Raw genomic sequence first — 17,744 nt, 5'->3', positions numbered from 1 at the left:
CTTGCCTACAGCACTTATTACATTTGAAGAAACTGGGGGTTTCCACTCTATTCTAAATTCCAGTTACAGCTTTGATTTTTGAGAAGTATAGAAAATGTTACAGTAAAAGTTCAAATGTTGAGAGTGCCTATAGCTGCTGTATAACCTGAAATACTTTAAAATATTTTGTAAATCTGTTTTTTACAGCACAACTGAGGTAAGAAAAAATATAAACACGCTTACCCACTTCTGTCTCTCCTCTTCCATTCTCATTTTAGCTGCCTGTTCCTGAGGATGGGTTGGAACTGACTTTTCATCTGCAACTGCATTTTCCAACATTTTCACAGAGTCTAAAATATACATGTTACTTAGCTGTAATTGCAGTCAGAGCAAACCTTGGATCTTCTTTATATATTGCTTTACAGTTTCCCAATATCTCTCAACAAAATGCATAAGCTGCTCTTGAAAAGATCTATATCCTACTACTCTGACTGTCTCCATAAGCTGGAAAATCAGTTTTTATATAATTTAAGTCTTTAATAGCCCTTTATTGTGTGTCTTTCTTGAATACACAGTAATGTCCCAGCTTCAATGGGACTGAAAATTACTTCTAATATTACTTGGGAGGCCAAAAGCAAGATCATTCTGAAGAATCAAAAGCCACACATTAACCTCTTGGAACAAAGAGGGTCTAAAACTGGCAGTATTGGGAAAACTATCTAACATTTGGCTACTGTACAAAAAGCAAGTCTCAATCCTGTACTGTTAGCTTCAAATAGCAGCACATTTTCCCCAAGGCATGGTTTCACTCATGCTGCACTCTCCAATCCCCAGACATTATGTTGGCATAGCCATGTACATGATGGAACTAGATCACTTTATCTTGTTTAAAAAAACAAGCACCCTATGAAAACAAATAATCCAAAAGCAAAAAACCCAAAACCCAATGCCACAACTTGATTATTTGAAAACTTCAGAAATTCTACCCAACATACAAGATCACTAACTTGGCATTAGCCTAACCAGAAGGGCACCAAGGACAGACATGGGAAGTAGCCCAAGATAATTTGGCTATCAAACAAACTGCAGTATCTAATTGCTATAAATTCCAATTTTACAAAAAGGTTTCTTTAATGGTGCCTAAAAGCAGAAAAAAACTCCACTCATCAGCTTATACTTGTCTTGGGCATTTATAGCTGTGAATCTCCAAAGAAAGTGGCTTTTCACAGGTACAGAAATTCAATGCTGACTCCTGCACTGAGAATTCTATCCCTGGAGGCAAACACCTATTAAGTACAGCAATACCAAGTGTGGCAACATTTTGAGTGAGATTTGAAAAACAGAAAGGTATTTTGGACATCTGTTCTCTTCAAGATCTCAACGGACAAGTTGGACATAAGAGCAAAAACCTCTCAAATATGTGGTTTCAACAAATCCACAATACATTGTGGGCACAGATAGGAAACTGTACTTTTATTCAATGTGACAAAACACTTAATACTGGAAGTTCATTAACAGTTTTGTCACAGTCATTGTCATAGCTCCCCCGGTACAAGTCTTTTGCTCCTACACAACAAACTTTGATGCAAGTATGTACTGTGTACCTTTGGCTTCAGACACTGTATTTTTCTGCTGCTCCTTGTTAAGTTCTAAATCACATAATGGTCTATTTTCACTAGCAATTGTGCCTGATTCAATAGTTTCAAAATCACTTTGACTCTCTTTCTCACTTTTTGACGTCCACTCCTCTTTTTGGCTTCTAATTTTGTTCAACAATTTCTTTAAGGCAAGTTTTGATCGAGGTTGACAAGCTTTTCCTTCTTCATGCCCTAGAAAGAATAGATACTGTTAAGAGTTTTGGATAATGAATATCTTAATATCATAAAAAAGCCCTCTATTTCCTTTTTATTGCTTACAGAGTTGGACAAGTAGCTTAGATGTATTTTTAAAATCTTAGCAGAATTTTCTCTTACTTGCAAAAGAAAAACAGTAACTTGTCTCTGCAAGCTATAAAAGAAGGACTAAACTGGATGCAGTGTTTTATAGTCAAACTGTAGCAGAAATATGCAGTACTATCCCAACATTTGCCCTCTGCTTTCTATCAGCACTGGAAGCACAATGCACAACAGACCAAACACCAGACTGTGCCACCCAAGGGATGCAGAAGTGCTTGGTCAAGCAGCAAAGTTCACGGAGACATTTCTGGCTCGCATCGTATGACCCTGGACAACACAAACAGGACACACTCATGCATTCATTCCGGCCTACTCACAATGTGCAGCAGCTCAACCATAAACCTGAACATAAGACATACAATAAGCAGACTATAAAGCTTTGAAATATCTCAACATCTTAATTTCACACATCAGCATCAGTCCATAATTTATACTAAGCATACAATAATCATTATGACTACTAACAGTGTAGTTCTTACAATTGAAAATTATTCTCAGCATACTAATAAACTGAAGCATATCAGAGAAAGAAGTCACATTGTCATTTTTAAATTCATAATCATTAGGGTATTAACCTCTATACTAAACATAAACCAAATTATACTGAATTACTTTACGTACATTATGAAGTTTTACTACTTAGGGCATTTTACTTATTACTAAAATTTATTTGATATACTAATATTTCCTAATATAAAATGAAAAGGTTTAATTTAAATATGCAGTTTAGAATTTTTACTTTCTGGTTCATTAGGGACCTCCTCTTCTATCATATGTCCTGATTCCTGTTGAGTATCACAAGGAAGCTCTGGTTGAGTGTCACAAGCAGATTCATGTTCCAAGGAGATATCAAGATCATTATCTCGAGCTCTGTCAGAAGGAGCTGGCAAAGGTTGTGGCTCAAACTGCAGAATCAGGTCTCCTTTCATGTCTAATTAAAATAACACAATGAAATAAAATGACCATTTGGAATACAAATCCAACAACATTGCAAGACTACACTCACACACAAATCCCCAGGAAATTCAAATATCAAGAGATTATTTTACAACAAATCTAATCCATCTTTTTTTTCCCACCAAAATACAAGATTCAAAACTGTTTAGATCAATAGCCATCTATTCATTCAGAACCTCCACAGCAGTTTCCACTAGAATATGCTATGTTTTTCAAAATAAAAGTTGATGTGGTGAAAGGCTTAGCTTTACACCAAAAGCAGCTCACAAGAAAAATTACACATGATCCCAATAACTTCATCATGGAAAAGATACACGCTGACCTGGCTGTTCACAAGGCTGCCACAGGAGAGTGATCACACAGTCCAGGTGTGAAATCCCAGAAGACTGCACAACAGGAATTCCCCTATGATCACCTCACTGACTGAGGGGGTTACTGCCTACAAGGGATGTGGCACACAGGGGAAGAACACCTTGAAATTCTACGCTTGTTACATATACTTAGGGGAGAAACCCAAGGCAGGGAAAGGAAAGGATCAAGTTAGTCAGGGGCAGAAGCACTATGAGATAAAAGTGCAAAAATAGTGAGATAAAATGAGACAGTCAGTCCACTGGTCTGCCCATGCACTGTACCTGACAGTCTATTCTGTTTTCTCACTAAATTCCAATTGTAGCTGTTTTTCTGCATGAGGAACACTGTGTTTTGTATGCATGTGCGTACATAGATATGTAAGGGCCAGTAACTGGAACAGGGACCAGAAGTCACAGATGCACCTGTGTCTAGAGCATTGCTAACTGCAGAGGCTAAATGCATAATGAATGCATTTAGTTGGGTATGAGTATCAGCATGCAGTGGCTAGCAAATCACAAGCTAGACTAGCTAGCAAGAATGGTAAGAGGCTTAGGAGTTATACATCAGTCAGCTCTAAGACTTGGCTGGGTATTGTAGAGGCCAGGGGAGCTTACAAACTGTCTAGGAAAGGGATCAGGAGATCCAAGCATTGAAGAGGAGAGGAAGGGATCCTAAGAAACCTCCTAGCACATGTGTGTGCATCTTCAAGACTACAAGAGGATTCAGGGTCAGCTACTGGGTACACTGAGTATATAAGGTCAGTTCCCACAGGAATCCATAGCATGTACATGTCTGTTCATATGCTCTCATGCCCAGCTGGATCTGTGCAGTAACAACTGGAGAAGAGCAGCAGATCTTGGGGGTTCACAGGCCCAGCAGCCAGCAACTGGGAAGACTAAGGATCAAGGGCCAGCTGCCAGGTAAGAGCAAGTGTCTAAGTGATCCATAGCACATATTTGAGCACATGAGCATTTGAGTACATACATGAGTATGAGATGTAATGTTAAGGCTCCAGGGCCCAGCATGAATCACTGGACTCTAGACTGGGTGTCTGAAACCTGAGGAGGATCTGCAGTTGGCAGAGAGAGACCCAGGATACAGGGGACAATTCCTGGATAGACTCAGTGTCTAAGACCAACTGCTAAAGGAATCCATACCATATTACACACATATATCCCACAAAAGGCCTTCATGTTGATCAGCCAGAGCAGTAAACAGAAAAAAGCCATTTGTGCTGTTTGTACTTATGTGAGTGCTGCTTTTCCTGCTGGGCTGCAAGGCCAGCTATATGGATGTGCCCTGGAAGGCTGTTTGTGTGCATGCCAACTAGGAATACACACACAGCTTCGCTACCAGCTGTACAGGGAAGAGGCTGCTGCAGCAGCCTCTCCTTTACTGGGCGCCAGATTCCAGCAATCTCCAACAAAGAACTTACTCCTGTCTTCACTGCACATTTCTTCAAATGCAGACTCCAGCTCTCTCTGCCATTCTTCTTTTATTTCCATGCGTTTGTATGGTGGCACTGAAAGCTGAGGTGGCATCTGTGCGACAACCTGTCTCCTGCGCATCCGCTCCTGAGTATGCATTTGCTCCAGTTCTTCCAGGAGTCTTTCCCTGTCCTTCAAGAATGAAGAAGGGATAACATAAACCTTCAGTGTTCACATTCAGACACCCACATATCAAGACTGATACAAAATGCTTCCATTTGGTTACCATGATGTTTGGTTACTGTTCAAAGTTAATCTTATTCTCGGGAGAAAGTGCTTCCTCAGGAGAAAGCAGTATCAGCCCTTTAGACACAGGAGTCATCAATACTACCTAAAAGATCCGATGTTAAATACAGGATCAGACTCTACACCTGCAGGCCAACTTTACTCAAGATAATTAAATTTCCTGTTTTATAAGGTAAATGAGTATTTCTTTTGCCAAGTGACTTTTGCTAGTATATAATTCAGCAGTTGGTACTTTCTAAGATGCAAACTAAATACTCTTTGGCACATTGAGTATATGTGAGAGCTATTTAAAAAAAAAAAAGAAAAAATACATTTGTTGGCATTTTTTTTTCCTGTTAATTTCAGGAGCACCAGTAATATTTCCAGAATTCCCCATTTTAGTTTGGTTACTCATTCAGGGCCAATCATATCCCAGCTGATAAAACATAAGCTTTTCTTTTTCTAAACAATAAAAATTCATGTGAAGCTATCAGATCACAAAATTTTTTTGAATGTAGATCTCAGTACAAAGACTTTTCTTAGTAGTTCAATTTTTATTTCTTAAAGGAAACTATTTCAACATTTCCAGACTTGCACACTAACAGAATACCAGTCTTCGAGTAAAAACTTAGGAAAGTTTTCAAAAAATAAAAAAACTTGTTACCTTCTTAGTAATATTTTTTCCACTGAAGTACCAACTCCAACTACAGCTAATGTGGAAAAGCAGAACTCATTACCTATTAAAGTTTGCTTGACTATTGTTTAATAGCTGGTCAAACATTCAGATAACAAAAATTAAGAGGATGTTCTATCATTCTCACTCCTTCTAGATGCTAAAACAAGCAAACAGATTTTGATTTTTTTTTCCAATGACATTCTGCAAACTTTATTTAGTCCATCAATTTCCCTCCTGTAAATGTAATTCCTTTATTAATCACCTACCTACAACTTATTTAACAGTGGCTGTTCTGACATTAAAAACAGACATAACTGCTTTGCCTACCTTGGCCAATTGGATCTTCTTCAAGGCGTGACTTCCTCTAATATGTGCCTTTTCAAGCTGCTTTCTTCTTTCCCTCTCTGCCTCCCTGCGTAGTTCCTCCAAACGTCTCCCTTCTTCTTCAGCAGCTAAATGAGCATCTGGCTGGCAGTCAATCAATAGTTTAGTCCATGAAGTTATTTGATAGTTTAAAGCATATGTAGCAATAAATAAATGAATACTTCTGCAGCAACAGCATTTAAATGACATACAATGCCATATGAACATCCTTGAATGTTTATTTTGCAAGCAGGATCAAAATAACTTTTTACCTTTGGCAAAAAATTCATTGTGACGTATTTTGTAAATTTAGGTGACAAAGTATTCCAGTTTCAAGCTGTACCAGGGACAACCATTTATATGATTTGTTATCACAGAGTGGTTACTTTTCCTACAATACTGATATGCTCAACATTACAGATTGAATACTTCAATCCTCATGCTTTTGTTTTAAACAAGGGGGAAAATGTCCCTGAAATATCTTCAATCTTATTTGGGAAACCAGAAACAATCTGCAACTTTCAAAGAAGAAAAATCTTCCTAACATAAAAATATACTTAGGAATAAAAAAAAGTCATTTCAAATAAGCAAGGAAAATACAAGGCAAATCTGGGAGTACATTGCTAAAGAGGGGAAGAGAGAAAACCAGGGCAACTGCACCTATCAATTCAGCATAAGGCACAAGTCTTCCAGTTTGGGTGTTTGAACATTATACCAGTCTTGTGATCTCACCTTCCAATAAAAGCCTGTTCACAAGGGACTGCTAGCTGTGATCCCCTAAGTGACTGAGCACATAACAGGCTTTAGAAGCCTGCCCATCTGAGATTCTCTTCAGTAAGTAGTATAAGCTGCTTTATACAAGTTATCTTTAAACAGGTTCTAGAAAATCCATCGGCTGATATCCAGACAATGTATGCAATGTAAAGAAACATGAATGTAACACTATAGCACAAACACTTGGAGTTAATCACCTGCCCTCCTTCCACTTCTCTGTCCACCAAAGCTTCAGCAATATGGTAACGTGTAACAGAAAAGTTGTCAGCACCACAGGTCTTCATCCCAAGGATCTTTTTCACTTCAAAACTCTAGGAAGAAAAGTACAACTACAGCTGTATCACAGAACAGTAGCTCCACCAAAGCAACTAAACAAAAGTGATCTGTATACCAAAATTATTATAAAAAGAAACCCACCGCACCAAATTATGTCCTGAAAATAGTGTTTAAAACCTTATATACATGTGATAATTAATAAACCACATCAGCACAAGACAGATCTAGAGGGCTTTTATAATGGAGAGCATATAACAGTCATAGGCAAACCCTTACACAGATATTGATGCTCATCAGTGTCATGTTTCAAAAGCACTAATTTAAAAGCACTTGAGTTTAATACATTAATACAAATCCCACTTACAACAGCTGTCACATTCACCTCAGAGCAGGGTAACCACAGACCCACAAAATAATTATACCCAACAACTAAGCAAAACTTCTCAAGTACAGACTTGCTTTAGGAAATTCAGAGCTATTATGTCCAATTTATTAGTTGACTAGAGAAAAGAGCATTTTCTGTAACTTCACTGAAAAATAGCATTGTATGTCTATTCATATAATGCTAAGTTGCTGTGGTTTTTTAGAAGTTTTGGGTACACTAACACGTTTCAACTCTTTTCTGGAAATTTGAACAATAAACCAACAGACCCTCCCTCTTCTTTGGCTTAGCCTCATGTTCTCAGTAGCAAAGTAGCCAGGTTAGGTTATTCAATATCCTGTTGGACCTGTCTTTGTACTTAACATTTCCTCCATTAATTTTCTCTCAGCTTCCTCTTCCCTCAACCTCCTCCTAAAAAGGTGTTCTTATCCACATTAACTAAACTGGAAAGATTCATTGCTTGAGTGCTCTAAAACTAACATGATCATAAAGAAATGCACACACAAAGAGCAGCATTAAGTCTCAGGAATATCTTAAACTTATCTCTGCATAAGAAGAGACATACAAAACTTCAGTATTGACAATCACTATTTTATGAAGACTGTAGAAAGTAAAGTCTTTAAATGAAAATAAAATAATCATATAATCATTTATATTGGAAAAAATCTTCATCAAGTCCAACTATGAACTCAGCACTGCCAAGTCCACCACCAAATCATGTTCCTGAGTGCCACAACTCACATCTTTTAGGTATCTCCAGGTAATGGTGACTCCACCACTTCCCCAAGCAGCCTGTTCAGTGCTTGATGAGACAGCAAAGAATTTTTTCCTAATAGCCAGTCTAAATTTCCCCTGGTGCAACTTGAGGCTATTTCCTCTTTTCCTCTCACTTGTTACCTGGGTGAAGACACCCACCCTTGCCTAGTTACAATCTCCTTTCAGGCAGTTGTAGAGAGTGACAAGGTTCCCCCTGAGCCTCCTTTTCTCCAGGCTAAACACCCCCAGGTCCCTCAGCTGTTCCTTTTCAGCTTTGTGCTCCAGACCCTTCCCCAGCTCTGTTGCCCTTCTCTGGACACACTCCAGACCCTCAATGTCTGTTTTGTCCTAAGGGACCCAAAACCAGTAAAATTACTTCTAGCGTTATCAACACAACTTCAGTAACTTATTTTATGGTCCTTAAACGATATTTTTGCATGTTATCCTAGTAGATTAAAAAAAAAAAGAAACTGCTAAATTTCTTAATCAATACTAATAATAGTAATTGTAACAGATCAACACTTGCAGATACTGATTATAGGTTTGAGAACAGACAAGTCCCAGGCCTAAACCTCATTAGCCAGATTACCAGTGCTTGCCCTGTACTGGGTTACTTTCAGAATGTAGAATTAAACACCTCTTCTGAATTATTTAAAATTAACAAACTAATAAACTATTAAAAACTAATAACAAATAATTATTAATTACATGTAGTCAATCAAATTGCCAGAATTTTATTCAAAAGCTGTGATGATGTGAGAATTATGTTGGAGACTGCAATTTTTTAATCGGTGTCAAAAGCAATTTAGGCTGAAAAAAATACCATACTTCCATCATGGTTTTGTAACTCCTCTCTCCTTTTTTTTTCCTTTCTTCAAAAAGCAAATAATTCTATATTAAAATCTGGCAAAACTGGAGCAGCAATGTATCATGAAATGGGTCAAAAACCCAACACAAAACTCATGACCCCAACTCTACAAATGCTATGAATACTCAAGCGGAGTATAGTAATACTTTTCAGTTTTTGTTTCCATTCCTTAAAAATCTAATAGCTCATGTAAGAAAAAGTTTCCAAGAACGCTGCCACATTTTCCAATAAAATGTTGTTCCAAAAAAAACACCAATAAAATGGTGTTTACAGTTTAACTTGAATTAAATAACTTTTCATTTGGTCTAACTAAATACAGCCTCCTAAAATGCATACTTCTGAGAACCAAAATGGGTTATGACATTAGAGTAAAAATACTTCTTTTCTAACTGGGTAAAATCACAATAATAGGAGCATCTTTAGAGAATGTTTCTTATATTCTAAGTAATCATGCCATGAACAACAATACCCTAGCTCCTTTTTATGAAATTATAGTCAATTGTTATTGCAAAAGAGCATGAGATTATGATTATAGTTGCATTTATTAAACTCCTTATGCAAACATTCAAAAAAACAAGCAGACTTACTCAGATGACCATGTAATTTGCTGTAATTCATAGGATTTAAAGTTAAACAATTAAATTCAGTGCCTTTTGAGTAACACATTTGCAAGAAAAACCCCTAGATTTACCTTCCCCCAACTGACAGTCAATATCTTTTGTTTTCTCTCTCTTGAAGCAGAAACAGGAATAAAAATCTCTCACTCTTTCAATTCCTTAACATTTTCCCCATGAAGTACATGGCCATGTAGTACATGCCACCCAATAACTCTCTGAAGAAAATAACTTTATTCTTAGCCCTGTGCCCTCCCAGCCACAGGTCTACAACAAAAGGATTAAAATCTATACAGATATGAAAACTAGAAAAAAGGCTTAAAGTCAGCTAGTCTTTAAATGGAACAAATTGACACGCTGTGCTATACAGAAACAGAGTAATCTTTTTTCCTCAACAAAAATTCAACATGTCTGCAAAATTACTGATTCAATCTGCCATTATCAAAACATGAAACAAAACAAACAGAAACAAAACCCACATATTCTAGAAAATCCAGATGTTTGCAAACTCCCCTAAAATGAGTGGAAAGGAACAATACTTAAATAGAGCACTGACCCAGACATATCACCCAACACAATTGTATATGCAATTCTGGTTTCACCAGAACCTGAAGAAACCTGGAAATAAAGCCTTCTTACTTCCCCTGGTGACAAAATGCTAAAGAATGAGGAGAAAATTTTGCATTTATAAAATGGAAAGGAAGACGCATTATTGATATATACTAGATAAAAGTATTCCATATTAAGTATTATGTCATTTTAGTTGTTATGCAGATCAACTGCAGAGACTATCTATGGGGAAGGGTTAAATAAAATGTGACATAAGACCCATTCTAAACTGCAAAAGTTACTACAAAGCAAAGCCACAGTATCTCATGTTTTCTCAACAATGCCAAACTGAGCAACAGAAGCACCTGAAATCCATGAAATAGTCAAAGTTTGGACTGATACAGACTTCACCTGCTCTGCACCAGACACACTGGGAACGTACCCTGTGGCACAACATAGGGGGTAGCAGTAGCGTGAAAGGGTGTATGAATTTACCTGAACTGTACCAGACAGGACCTTATTCCAGATGTATTAAATTTCAATACAGCATATATTTCACCAGAAATAACCCCAAACTTTACCACTCCCTTACATTTGTTTTAATCTTCACTCATATCCAGCTTACACAACATGAAAACCCTTGGGCAGCCAACAAAAAGATCTAGAGAGAAACTTGTACGAATGAAAGGTCATGGGTACTCCTTCTAATCATTCTTAAAACTGGGAGGGTCAAACCTTACTCAGTTTTTCCAGATACAACACCAAACCCCTATCATCCTGCACTCTAACCTGTACATACTGTGCCGGGATGTAGCTGGGAAAAGTTTTGAAAGCTTCACTGGCCCTGAGAGGGGCTAGTATACCTCAACTCTTTATTTTACTGTCAGTAGTTTGAATATCCCTGACACCACATGAGGCAACTTAAGCTCTGCATTCATAAAATCCTCTTAGTTAACTCCAAAGTAAAAATGCATGTAATAATATTCTTTCTGCAGTTCAGATCTGCAATCCTACAGCAAATTCTACATGTATGCACCAGTTTTATGAAATCAAAACAGCATGAATGGGGTACAAAGCCACACCTCAAAAGGCTGCAGCCTCCCCAATAGACTTGGGTGATGGTTTCCTATCAAAATTAAAGAGCTTCCCCTTCATTTAGGATTTTCTACAAGAAAACAAAATTGCAGGGAGGAAAAAAAACCCAACAAAACTGCCCCACAGCTAAAAACACAGAATTGCCTTTATTTCAGAACTAAACAAAATGCTGTGAACTATATCAGTATGACAGCAGGCTGAGGAGGCATGTAATGTACTTGCTGAGAGATCATTGTAAAGCCTAATATCACTGAGGCTACTCAATGAAAATGAGATATGATGAAAGTTTAAAAAGACACATTAAAAAGACACATACAAAAATTAGAGTCTGATTACAAGAAATAATATTCACATATAACAAGAGACCAATAAAGTACCCAAGCTTAGTAGCAAGAAATCCGCTAACATCTAATGAATTCACTCCCTCAGCTTTTGCTGAATAACTCTCCTTGTATATGCAAATACCGACTCGGGATGTCCTGTTGCAAGGAGTCAGACCAATAAATATATATGGTACCCCTGAAATCGTAATTCCTGTTGTATCATGGATACATACTTCAAAAGGACGTGGCGGAGGAGGTGGCAGGCTTGCAACCTTGGCTGCTCTTTGTCTTTCCACTTCCAGAGCACGTTTACGTGCATTTGCTCGTCTTGGGGGAAAAGACAAAACAAACCACAAAAGAGAAGAGAGACAGAAAATTATTCAAGCAACAGTGACAGAACAGTGCAAAATAAAAGATAAACCTAAAATGAGATTCCTAAGTACCTGCACTGACTGGTCGGGCCACAGGGATGGGGAAGCATATTAAAAAGATAACAGAACTTGGGCTGGAAGGCAGCATTAAAAATTACCTTCTTCAAGTTATGCAAAAACATTAATATATACAAGCATCCCAAAAGCAAGGCAAAATCTCTGCTTTTGACCTAAGTTTCCAGAAAGCATTGTGCATTTCAACCTACTTTAACTGCCTGAATGTAGATATAGTTAACTATTTAATTGGGTTTTAGCTCAACCCAAGCACAACTACACCCAAGAGGAGACATGGCATTTTCCATGCCAGCACAAGTTTGTTCCAATCTGCTTAATAAAAAACAACGTAAGAAGGAAGACCATGACAAATACATTAGGTCATTTTTTCAGGTGGTTAACTCTCCATGAGGAACTGCCCTGACAACATTTCATTTCATATGCCACTGAACTCCTGGAGAGTCTATAGGGCCAGCTTGAATTCCTGACATTCTTGTCTTGGTCTTAAAGCTACAGTTTTTATCAAAAGGCACAAGCTTTGTCCAAGAGCATTAATTCTCTAGCCCATAAAATTTCAAGACTGAAAAAGCTCCAAGCAAGAAGTATCAACATTTTTGCCTTTCACCTTGTGACACTCTAAAATTCATTCTTAATAAAACAAAATAACTATTGCATACCTGGATTGCTCACAAAGTAATTTTTCCTTTTGGTGCTTCTGCTCTATCAGAGCTTTTCTATGTCTTGTCTCTGCTCTTTGTTTCCTTTCCTCTGCTTGCTTTGCCAGAGCTTCTAAGTCAGGTTCCTTAACATTGAAATATTGTAATCACTTAATACAGAATTCCACTTAAATCTCATACTATCAGTATGATATTTCAAACTACATACTGCTGGTAAGAAGCAGAAGCTCTAAACTACCTTCTATGCTATTAAAGTAAAAATACTTTAATAACTTTTCCTTCTCTTCCACCTTTTATTTTCTTCTTTTTCTCCACCAACAACAGCAGCAAACCTGCAACATCCCTCGGCCAATTTAACCAAATATTGATGTAGAAATCCTAGCTTCTTCTACATCAGTTTGATGAAAAGGATAATTAAACATAGTTATTTAAGCACCCTGTAGCAAATGCAAACTAAACTGTGTAGAAGAAGCATGTTAATACCCTTCAGTCATCAACAGAAACATTATTATTAGTTTTGTGTTCCTATAACACTGGTTCCACAGTTTTTTGCTAACTCACCCATCCTAGCATTAGAAGGGACTTTAAAAAGAAGTTGATTTAAAGACACTGATACATGGAAAAGCATAATGCTAATTTACTTGGGTTTAAAGATTCTTACTAATTCAGGTAGTAAGCTACTTTGCAAAATCCATGTAAGAATCTATGGCTGATTTCTGTAAACCTGATTCAGTGTCAAACCTACAGAAAAACTCTACCCAGAAATCTTAATGATCTCTCAAGCAGAGCCTACACAAGTTATAGGATTTTAAAGAAAGCTAAATCAGTTTATAGGTGCAGAATTAAAGTGACACCCATTTGCAGTCCAGGCAAAGGTTTCTGAAGCCCTTATCAAGGTTTTCCATGTCACTGGAGCACTGAAGGGAAAAAAATGTTAAGTGTATCTTCTTGCCCATAGAAATGATCCATGGTGGAGAAAAAATTACTGTATTACTGGCATAATTGAGAAACTAAGTCATTATGTACAATTTAGTCAGATAAAATCGTACATGATTGTACAAGCTAATACAAAATAACTTTAAAATCTGCCCAGCAAAAGCCTTCACATATAGGCCCATAGACTATCTTGCGGGAAGCTACCTGCAAAAAAATACACAACCACTTTTAAAAAGTTTCCATTCTTAAAAAGTTGTCTATTTAGGCATCAGGACTTCAAAATCTAGAATGTCAAAGGAAAAGCCAAACAAACAGCAATCTTGGGATTTCTAAAACATTAAAATTGTCTCTGACAATATATGCTGGTATTGGCTGGGATGGAATTTTCTTTATAGTGGCTGGTATGAGGCCATGCTTTGGATTTGTGCTGAACACAGGGTTGATAATATAGAAAGGTTTTTGTTATTGCTGAGCAGGGCTCACACAGAGCCAAGGCCTTTTCTGCTCTTTGTGCTGCCACACTGTCGAGAGAGTGGGGGGTACATGGGAGGCTGGGAGGAGGCACAGCAAGGACAGGTGATCCCAGCTGACCAAAGAGATATTCCACACTATCTGACAGCATGCTCAGTACATAAAGTGGGGGAACAAAGGAGGAAGGGGGAGATGTTTGGAGTGATGGTGGCCGTCTTCCCCAAGTAACCATTACACACGATGGGTCCCTGCTGTTCTGGAGATGGCTGAACACCTGCCTGCCCAAGGGAAGATGAGAATGAATTCCTCATTTTGCTTTGCTCTGTGTATGGCTTTTGCTTTCCCTACTGAACTGTCTATATCTCAATCCATGAGTTTTCTGGCTTTTACCCTTCTGATTCTCTCCCTGATCCCACTGATAAGGGAGTGAGCAAGCAGCTGCCTGCTGCTTGGCTGCTGGCTGGGGTGAAACCATGACACAATAATATTAAGCTCACTTACATTTTCCTTGGCCCGTCGATGACCCTCCCCAATTGCTCTTAAGCTTGATAGATACAGTTCTTCCAAGGCTTTCATCTTCTCATCCTGTGCCTTCTGCCATTCAGCTCTCAGTGCCTCCTCTAACTGATGCAGTTGTTCTTCTCTCTTCTGCTTTACCTTCTGCCTTATCTGGTAGGAGATATACTTCTGCTGCTCTCTGACCTGTAGAAATAGCATTTATGTTCATCAGCAATTCAAGACAAGCATAATACTTTTTGCAGCAAGACTTTCCACAACACAGTTTACTCTACTTCCATCTTTCTATCTCATCTACTAGTCCATTCACAGTCTATCCAGAAAATACTTTCAAGTTGCTCCTACCCTTTTCCAAAATTAATATATAAAATAATAAATTTAATCTCAATTAAACACTTTGGTTAAAGTCCAAAAAATTACATACAGGTGACAAACCGCAAACACTGCTTGGATATCCTCCTCTCCAAAAATATAACACAAAAATCTATGAAAGGCTCCTATTACAATTCAAGATTTAACAAATCAACTATACCGAAAACTTAGTATACATAGTTTATTTTCCACTTTGTATTTTAGGCTTTTTTTTTTTTTACATAATGGGTTGTCAAGCACTGGAACAAACTGCCCAGGGAAGCAGTTGAGACACCATCCCTTGAAAAGTTCAAAAGACATGTAGATGTGGCACTTAGGGACATGGTTTAGTGGTGGACTTGGCAGTGCCAGATTAATAGCTGGAGATAATGATCTCAAGGGTCTTTTCCAACATGAAAAATTCCACCATTCTACAATACTATTACCTTGAAATTTAACTTACAGGAAATAATCTTTTCACTTCTCTTAAATTATTTGTTACAACATCAAATTAAATACAGCACATGGAAAAATACCACAGGCATACCTGTTGTAACCTTAGTTTTCTTCTTCTTTCGTATTCTTCTTTCAGAAACATGGCTTCTTCATTAGGACTAAGCCTCAATGTCCCAGCTGTTGCAAGTTTCCTCTTCATCTTTGGATATGCTGAATAATCAACTTCTACAAGAACAATGCAAAGAAAAAAAGAAATTATGCATAAATGACACTGGCAAAACAGCTATAAAAACAAGATACTGCCATAATGTTGTCAACTTTATCATGGTATCTGCATGTGAGAGCTACAACTGTTCACGTCTGTTCCAACTAGAGGCTGGAGGTGACATCTCAGAAGCCATTTCCAACCTTAATGACTCTTAACTGTAATCAACAGCATTGGCTCTGTCTTTGTCACAGTCACAAAAGATAATGCTTTTGAACTTCTTTGAGCTATGTACCAAACACTGCAACAGCATGACATTCACAGTCCGCTCTGCAGGCCAGCCACCAACATTTGCAAAGAAAAGAGTGAACACCATTCTGCTCCTGGGAAGATTTAAAAACAAACCCACAAACTACTGAAAAGCACACGGCACAGTAAAACAGGCTGGCCACTCAGATGATTTCTACTGAAATACTCTCATAACTGTTGCAGAGAAGAGGTAAGACACCACAGCAATTTTGTTGATGTTTTTGGGTGCACTCCAAGGTTTCCTGGTGTACAGGCTCTGAAACTCTAGCAACAGCCTGCGTAACAAGCATTTCACTGGAAAACTGAAAGTGCTCACTAACGATTTTTTATTCAAATTTACCTAAGAAGACAAATTTCAAATTATGTTTCCTTCAAAATTTTACCGCTAAATTCTAAAATTCCCCTCCCCCCAAACAAAGCAAGATTTCTACTGAATCTTTAAATAGTTATAACCCTGAAAATATTCGCATGAAACTAGCAAACAAAGACTTTCAAAAGCCACTGTTTGATTCTAAAAAAAAATCTATGAGAGTTTAACCAACATATCACACCTGAAAACTATTATTTTCAGCATCATACATAATGATTTTGGTATATCTAGAGACACAGTATCACGGATAAAATAGCAACACTGTAAAGAAATTAGGCGAGGTGTAAAGCCGAAGATCACTTTCGGTAAAGAGTTATTAAAGCAATGAATCCCAAGCTCTTTACAGCATAAAAAGGGTCAGTAGCATCCTGGATCCTGCTAGCCCTCCCTTAGTCACCCGATGAGCTACAGAAGTTTATCACGGCACAAAATTAAGCAGCAAATTACTACAGTCTCTCTCTCACACGCACACACACTCCTAAAGAGAGGAAAAATGTACAGGATGACCAATGCAGAGCCTGGATCCAAAGGCTAAGAGCAGAGGTGAGACTGCGAACGCCGCGCTTGCCCGGGCTCAGCCGCAGCACGGGGCGGGTGGTGCGGGGCGGAGAGCGACGAGAGGGCCCCGGCAGTCACCGGGACATCCGCCCGAGCTGAGCAGGGACAGCGCGGGGGAGCGGGGGGCGGGAAGGGAAGGGAAGGGAAGGGAAGGGAAGGGAAGGGAAGGGAAGGGAAGGGAAGGGAAGGGAAGGACAGACCCGTCTCTCACGCACCCGCCGCCGCCCGGGCCCTCCCGCTCACCGAGGCGCCAACGGCCGCCGCCCCCACCACGTGACCCCGCGCCCCCAACGAGCCGCCAATAGCGCATGCGCCGCCGCCCGCCCCGCTGCCCGAGCCCCGCCCCCGTCCCCCTGTAGCCAATCGGGACTTGGGACGGCGGCGAGGGGCGCGCGCGCCCAATATAAACGCGGCGCTGGCCGCTCTGAAGGCGTTTGTCCCGCAGGATGTCCTCGGGGGTTCTTCTGTGCCTGTCAGTCTCTTCCCCGTGGCCGATCTAAGTGCGGGCGGTGCCTTGCTCGCTTAACGAAATAGATGCAGGGGAGGGGTTCGTCACCCCGGCTCCCTCACAACACCGCCCCCCGAGCCCGCGGTCGGAGCTTCCAAGCGCTCGCGTGGGAGGGGCACTCACTAGCCGAGCTTGAAATGCTGAGAGCGGAATAAAAGCGAATCCTGTTAGTTCTGCCTCACTAGTGTTACTCCTATGCAGCTTCCCTGCTCAGAGCTGGTTTCGGTTGCACTGTTTCAGTAGAAGGAGTATCATAGAATTACAAAATGTTTTGGCTTGGAGGGGGACCTCGAGGATCATTTAGTTCCATCCCGTCCAGGCTATGGCAGTGC

General features: G+C 39.1%; 1 protein-coding gene across 5 annotated transcripts in view; it reads right to left on the bottom strand.

Annotated features, from left to right (window-relative positions):
- The window catches only part of CEP295 (centrosomal protein 295), a 42,783-nt gene extending 25,558 nt beyond the window's left edge, over positions 1-17,225 (bottom strand). For 2 of the 5 annotated variants that reach the window (XM_021544976.3, XM_021544980.3), the window contains exons 1-11: positions 17,148-17,225; positions 15,554-15,687; positions 14,641-14,841; positions 12,733-12,857; positions 11,864-11,957; positions 6,965-7,078; positions 5,958-6,098; positions 4,678-4,861; positions 2,674-2,865; positions 1,584-1,808; positions 223-329 (exon numbers count right to left, since the gene is read on the bottom strand). In XM_021544976.3, coding sequence (XP_021400651.2) covers positions 223-329; positions 1,584-1,808; positions 2,674-2,865; positions 4,678-4,861; positions 5,958-6,098; positions 6,965-7,078; positions 11,864-11,957; positions 12,733-12,857; positions 14,641-14,841; positions 15,554-15,687; positions 17,148-17,214 — 1,584 coding nt within the window. In that variant the 5' untranslated portion in view covers positions 17,215-17,225. Of the gene's footprint in view, positions 1-222; positions 330-1,583; positions 1,809-2,673; positions 2,866-4,677; positions 4,862-5,957; positions 6,099-6,964; positions 7,079-11,863; positions 11,958-12,732; positions 12,858-14,640; positions 14,842-15,553; positions 15,688-16,845; positions 16,976-17,104 lie in introns of those variants that run through there. The other 3 variants (XM_021544981.3, XM_021544977.3, XM_021544979.3) reach the window with 3 other exon arrangements.
- Positions 17,226-17,744: the final 519 nt, after the last annotated feature.

The sequence above is a fragment of the Lonchura striata genome, chromosome 2, assembly GCF_046129695.1.
Source record: "Lonchura striata isolate bLonStr1 chromosome 2, bLonStr1.mat, whole genome shotgun sequence".
In the NCBI taxonomy this organism is placed as follows: Eukaryota; Metazoa; Chordata; class Aves; order Passeriformes; family Estrildidae; genus Lonchura; species Lonchura striata.
The sequence above is the reverse complement of the archived record's forward strand: the minus strand, read 5'-3'. Positions and strand labels throughout refer to the sequence as shown.